The sequence below is a fragment of the Poecilia formosa genome, unplaced genomic scaffold, assembly GCF_000485575.1.
Source record: "Poecilia formosa unplaced genomic scaffold, Poecilia_formosa-5.1.2 Scaffold465, whole genome shotgun sequence".
Taxonomy (NCBI): Eukaryota; Metazoa; Chordata; class Actinopteri; order Cyprinodontiformes; family Poeciliidae; genus Poecilia; species Poecilia formosa.
Genome location: NW_006800404.1, coordinates 368,601 through 375,669, shown reverse-complemented (window position 1 = coordinate 375,669; position 7,069 = coordinate 368,601). Strand labels below are relative to the sequence as shown.

The 7,069-nt window shown below is 40.4% G+C and overlaps 1 protein-coding gene across 1 annotated transcript; it reads left to right on the top strand.

The window, feature by feature from the left end:
• Window positions 1-435: 435 nt before the first annotated feature.
• LOC103156126 (neurotensin receptor type 1-like) lies at window positions 436-6,464 on the top strand (the record flags this gene model as incomplete). The annotated part of the gene is made up of 2 exons (XM_007578063.2): window positions 436-520; window positions 5,458-6,464. Coding segments are annotated over 2 exons (341 nt in total), but the record flags the coding sequence as incomplete, so codon positions are not given.
• Between the last annotated feature and the right edge of the window lie 605 nt (window positions 6,465-7,069).

Here is a 7,069-nt window from a genome sequence, read left to right as displayed (position 1 = left end):
TTCATCAAATAAATTTGACAGTAATTCTTTCTAGTGCACAATTTATCGTGCCATCATAATTTGAAGCATTCAAACTTCAAAAATAGCGGCTGGCTGCAAATTACTTTGTTTGAGCCTTTTGATCTCATCTACAATCAAATACAAATTACAAGTAATTTTCTTTCTGGAAGGGCTGACTCCGGGGTTTTCAGTGGGCCTGGACATGGGGGTGTGACCTGTTTGTCTTTTTAATCAAAAGCTTGAAGGTCATAATTATCTCTATTATTACTGCCTCAATCACAGCTTTGCTCGTCTCTGATTCTTGAACATTGTTACTCCAATCATCCGAACATTGTTCATATTTTAAAAGGGAGACTTTTCACTTTGTCGTTTGAGCTTTATGTACGCATTCTGTTTATTGGCATCTGACTCTCCCCCACTCTGTCCTGTTTTCAGGAGCCGTGGTCATCGCCTTTGTGGTCTGCTGGCTGCCCTATCACGCTCGCCGCCTCATGTTTTGCTACGTCTCCGACTGGTCAGAGTGAGTAGCTGTTTTTTTTTTTTGTTGTTGTTTTGTTTTCCTTTCTCCTTAGTCTTTTTTGCGTTCCATCTCCAAAAGCTTGTTTGCCAACAGGGCACTGGCATTTTTTAGACCACCATATGTTTGCTTATATTCATACTTTCAAAAGAACATACGCACAAATGAACTTAGGTATTGACTAAAGAACTCATTTAGAGTCATCGGTTGAAAGCATCTGACAAATGGAAGCAGGAGAGCTACATCTTGTTGATTAGATTAAATTCTTGTTCCCTCACTTGCCTTTTCCATCACTTTCTTTCTATTTTTAGTCCATCAAAATATAATTTGTCTGGTTAAATCAAACGGAGCACATTTGAGAATGTTAATATTAGTCACTCTCATCTGCTCTTTCGTACACAATGAAAAGCAATAGAGGTAAGAAATAAATGACCATGAAACGGTAAAATACACAAGGATCTTTTTAGACGCTTTTGTAGGTCATGATAAAAATTCTCAAGGTGTAAATTTATCAATCTTGTTTTCTCCAAATTTCTAAGCTAATTCTTTTGCTGCTGGTGGTTCTGGCCTGGTATGTTGTCACCAAGTGTAATTTTTCAGTTATATTCAATTTAAAGGGGCAGTATTATGGGTTTTCCAGGAACATAGTGACATTTTGAAGCACAGTCAAGTAACTTTGTTAGCTTCACTTGTTATAAAAATGTTATATTTATCAAAAATGATTTAAAAGAAATTTGACTTCCAAATTTAATGCCTTGAAATTGGGCCTCTGTTTCTTTAAAAATTCCTGCTCGTTCTGAAACTCCACCTTCAGGAAGTCTTCATAACATCGCTCCTTTGTTTACCCTTTGACAACAATTTTACTAGCGTTTCACTGAGAAGCAGCTCGTATAATGAGATCAGCGGATTAGCAATTTCACCAGGTGTTTGCTAATTGCTGTGGGGTAGCTGAGGGGTGAGGACTGCTCTGGAGGAAGCTTGGAAACTTCGGAGCTGCAGCTCAGACAAGGAGCTGCGTCTCAAAGGTGGAGCTAGGTCCACTCAGGTGTTTTGCACAGCTGAATGGTTGCCAGAGATGAAAGGATTTCTAAAACAAGGCATCACTTCAGGTATGTTTTTGATGAGGAAATTACATTTTGTACAAGATGTAAAGCTCAAAAATCTAGATATTTTCCGTAATATTGCCCCTTTAATTAAAGAATTTTAGATATGAACATAAGTATTCTACTTTGGTGAAATGTCAAAATTTTGCCAGGGGTGTGGTTATGGTTTCACAGGGGGGTTAGTTCCACTTTAGCTAGACTGTCATCACTTATTTGCACAAGTAATTTGTGCATAAACCTTAAAGGTCTTGGCTAGCTTAGTTCCTTTCAGTTGGTATAACATTGGGATTTTGTCCTCACCGTCCCCTTTACCTGCTCCGGTTTGTACATGGCCTGCTACAACAGTACAGCATTTATTCTAGTGGTACCCAGAACCAGAAATCTGGAACATATTGTTCTGGTGAAGCTATAGCTATATAATCTTAATGACATAATTCAGAGCACCAGGACCACAAAGCTTACACGCAAGAGAAGATTCCACACTGTCATGTAAGGCAGCTCTCCTCTTGGCTTTTTATTCATCTTACCCAGGGATGGGCAATACTGGTCCTCGAGGGTTGGTGTCCCACAACTTAGACGTCTCCCTGGTCCAACACACTTGAATCCAACAGCTGAATCACCTCCTAAGTGCAGTCAAGTTCTCCAGAGTCCTGCTAACGACCTCATTATTTGACTCAGGTGTGTTGAAGTAGAGATGCATGTAAAAGTTGCAGGAGACCGGCCCTCGAGGTCTGGAGTTGCCCACCCTTGGAAGTTTAGAACCCTTGTTCTAACCTTCCATTAGTGCCATCTTTCATTCTCACCATTTCCTCTTACCACTGTTGAGCAGAAGCAGCTGAACTCCCTTTGCACATGGCAGCCCTTATGCATGTAGACTGACCCAACACCAGACCGGTGCCAGACCGACCAACTGTGTCTGTGCTCTGCCAAACCAGATTACTGGGAAATCCCTGACAAAACTGTGTTTTTCTCACTGGCTGGTGGAGGGTATTTACCATGGCTGAGACAGTAATTATTTATTTACATGATTCATGCATCCATGACTTGTGATACTGTCTTTCAGTGTTAAACCTTGTCTCACTCCTAGACAAAGCAATTTTCTTGAGCCATCTTTTCTCTCACTGACTTAAAAACCGACTCGGAGTTTTCTGTACGTTTGTGTTTCTCTGCTACTGCTGCCACTGCCTCTCTACTTTTTCAATAGCATAGAAGGTACTCCTAGTTGAGTGCTTGTGTTTTTTGTGTGTGTGCTCTGTTTTCTCAAACCCCGGGCATTGGTGGCAGACGGCCGCTCACCTGATTCCGCTGGAGGTCCCTTCCTGTTAGAGGGGAGTTCTCTCTACTCTCATGATTGATTGCTGCACAGTTAATGTCTTGATGCAATCAACTGTCCACTGCAGCTACATGCTCAGAAGGGATGATTGCCGCAAGTCTCAATGCAATCTGCTAGCTTTCTTTGCAAAGTTTTCATTACCAGTTGAAATGATAAACTGTACCTGACTGCATTTATTCAAAAGAGAGATCAAGCTTGAATGTATTTATTTGAATTTGAGCTCAACTGTTTGGATTGAATATGTATTTCTGAATTTAAATGAGATGTTTTTGGTTTGTTTTTGTGACTTGAGGCAACTATCTTTGTGAACTAGTGCTCTGCAACTTATCTGAACTGTATTGAATTGAAGTGAATTGAATTGAATTGAATTGCTGGAACACTAAAGCCTTTGAACTGGTTTTGTAGTCCTTTCCAGACTGATAGATGTCATTAACCGTGTTTCCATCAAAGTTTTCTTTAAGCACATTTTTTAAAGTATCGCACTAGTTAATGATCAGGTGGGTGTCGCTAGTGGCATTACACTCAGCTTTTGAGTTAACTCATGATTTAACAAATGTATCATTGACGTTTTTGGAAAGCTTTTCTCCCCTCAGTTAAAATCCTAATTTTGTATGTTCTCAGTTTATCTTTATTAAATGTTCAAATTTGTTTGATGATCTGAAATGGAACAAAAATAGGGAAAAAAAAAGTGAAATGTGTATGCTATGACCATATTTTACACCCTCGTGATATCTTCTTCTCTTTACTGATATCTCAGCATTCGTCTGGGCTTATGTAACTTTTCCTCCATTAATGTCCTCCCCTTCTCTAGCTCTGTAGCTTAATCTCCTGCTTCCTTATTGTCAGTCTCTATCAGAGATAGATTCAGTCACTTCAAGGTTTTCCACTCCTTTTAAACCTTGCCGTTTTTGTAGCGTTTATAAGGTACAACATAAATAGATTGCATCAAATGAATTTACTTATTTTACAGCACTTTCACAGTGATCCTCGCAGAGATGATGTGTCTGCTATTTTCATCCCTCTGGAGATTAGATTTGTACCACATGGATTTGGAAAGCTGACGTACATGACTGTTTATCTGTGAGATTCCAGCAGAGAGGGCTGCCGAATCTTCCTGCCATTGGTTTCCTGCTTTCACAGCATTAAGAAAGTTAGTGGCTGGCAGGAATCCCAAGGCTAAATCTTGAAAACCTTTCAATAATGGCTTGTGTTTTTGGAAGTGGACCACAGGCTTAGAAATGTGCATTATTAGTTTACGCAGCGTCATCTCTTTGGTAATAAGAGCGAAAAGATCACTTTAAAGATAATTAGTTTTGGTAATTATATTAATGTGTTTGTGTTTTAGGTCTCTCAGTTATTTTGTTAAAAAGACTAAAATTCCAAAGGCGAGTCGTTAATGATTCTCTGTGCTCATCAGATGTACTCTCATGAGTTTGATCATGTCATCAGATTGTCATTAATACAGAAGTCTGTTAATGACGATCAGATTTCAGCCAGGGGTCATGTATGGTGTGAGGTTTTGGAAAGTTACACAGTCAAATATTAACAACAACTCGGATTATTTAGCCTGTAATGGGAGTTCATTTGCCAAAGTCATATTTTTACCAGGCCTTTCATTCAATGGAAGGCCTGGTAAAAGGCCTGGTTTGAAACTGTCACAGTTTCAAACTAAATATTTAGATTTAAACTAAATATTTAGCTAATATGCAAATTTGCTTGCCAACAACTGGAAGTGGACTGTCAAAATAAAATCTGGGTCTTACAAACCTTCATATAAACTCCTGCTGGCAGGCTGGGTGTTACTGTTACTGTAGAGATCCAATGATACAAATCTGTGCCACCATTAAGACTGTTCATCCTATGTTTTAAGTTGAAATGTTGTAAATGTTGAGAGGAAACGGGACAATCATGAAGAGGTGACACGAGCAACTCTCAGCCAGCAGTGGAGCCAGATAATGTTCATATTAGCGGTCAGGCTGGGACCGTTGCTCACTTAGGCCATCTGATTGGCGCCAGAGCCACTTCATCAGACCATTTAAATTATTTCACTAATGACAGAATTTGCTCATTCCAGAGGTGTGCTCCACTGGTAAGTTACCTCCCTATGGGAACAACCAATCACTTGGCAAAGGATGGCTAGGCCTTCTCTGGTTCACAAGACCCAGCTTTTTTTTTTTTTTGGTAGTCCACTTCCAGTCATCAGCAAGTGAATTTGCAAAGCGAGCTGAATATTTTCCTCTGAGCTAAATATTAGCTAACATCCATATTAATTGAATATTTGACTTCAAACAAAATATTCAGTTTAAAGCTCAGCAATGCAGACATGGTCGGACAGCGGGCAGAGAATGTTCAGTCAGACCATTAGTTCCCTAAAAAACTTTTAAAAGTGCACATGGTGTCAAATGTCATTCTGCAAAGGGTGAGAGGGGGAACAACTGGTGCGTCAAAACCAAACATTTCACATTTTTCCTTTCGTTTCCTTTCTACCCTCTTTATTCTCGCAGCAACATGTACGACTTCTACCACTACTTCTACATGCTGACCAACGTGCTGTTCTACGTCAGCTCGGCCATCAACCCCATCCTCTACAACCTGGTGTCTGCTACCTACCGCCAGATCTTCTTCACCACGCTGCGCTACTTCTTCGTGCCCTGCCGCCACACACCCAGGAAGCAGCTGCACCCCCTGACCCGCCACTCCATCAGCATTTCCAGCAACCACACCTTCTCCACCAACATCATCAAAGAAACAACGTACTGACAGTACGGAACTGCTTGCTGCCGTGCTGCAGCGGCAGAAGGAAACCTCCGTTAGACGTTGGGTCATGGTGCTCGTCGTGGAACTGTGGTGATCATCATTTGTCCTGGTAAACCAAGTACCCACCCAGAGACCACTGTCATTTGACTGCAACTGCACAATGTCTCGTGACTTCATCCAGCATTGCATGAAGTTGTGCCAAAAAAACATGATAGCATAAAACTTGAAGAAGGAGCGAGAGTTACTAACTGATTCAATCATTCAGTGAGGTGAACATTTTGTTTCTTATGATGTTAAATATAAACTTCAGAAACTCTATAAACATGGCCTTTGGCAATACTGTCAGTGCAATGGCAGCCATGGTGTAACCATCATCTGTGAGCGTCTGTGGATAAACCTGACTTTGATGTTAGATGAAGCAAAGCAGGGTAAAGGGCGTAAAGTCTGTGGAGGAAAACCCCTTTCATCACAGGCTCTTTACCCGTCCTGCATGTGTTGGCTTTGGTCAAGCGAAACTGCTGCCCAGCTCTCAGCCTGCAGGAGGTCCTTGTTGTACAGCTCACCCCCTGATATCCAGCGGGGTTTTGTAAATACACTCACAGGGAGAATGTTCATTTCTGACACTTTTCGGTTTTCATAGCAAAAACCTGTGAAAGCATAGCCAGAACAAAAGAGGCTGTGACTGATTGTTGTACTTGTGCATAACTATGTCAGAAATTATACACTCTGGAAATAAAGTCGTTCCTAAACTCAAGTGTCCGCATCTGTTGAAAGAAACAATAAATCAAGTGAAGGACTTCTTGCTATTCCAGATGTCCAGAGATCTCTGGATGCTTCTTTTTGAGCAAAGCAAGGATTGGAAACAATCTGGGCTACTTTACAGCAAAGGCACAAAATAACTTGAACAGAGGATAAAGGAAGAGCAAGCGCCGAGAGACCCACAGAGTTTTCAGACTAGTGTGAATTTTTTTTTTTTTTTTTTACATTTATTTTCCAAGCAAATCAGAAGCCTGTTTATTACAAAACAATCAGAGCAGAGAGATCTGCTTATGTGAAAAGTGGCAAACATTATCATTTGGCTTGAGGCCACACAAAACATTTTAACAGTTTAAGAGAAGAGGATTTTCAAGGATTCATTAACATTTAACACTTTAATTACTTGGCCTGTAACTTTATAAATAATTAAGCAAATATAAGACTATTGACAGAGTCCTTATTTGTCAATGAGGAAGTAAATGTTAAATGGCTTGTACTTGTTTGGAACATCATCAAGTCCAGAGGAGCCCAAATGTGAATGTGTGTGCGTCAGTCACACACACATTCACATTTGTGAACCTGTATATTGAGGTGCACCACTGG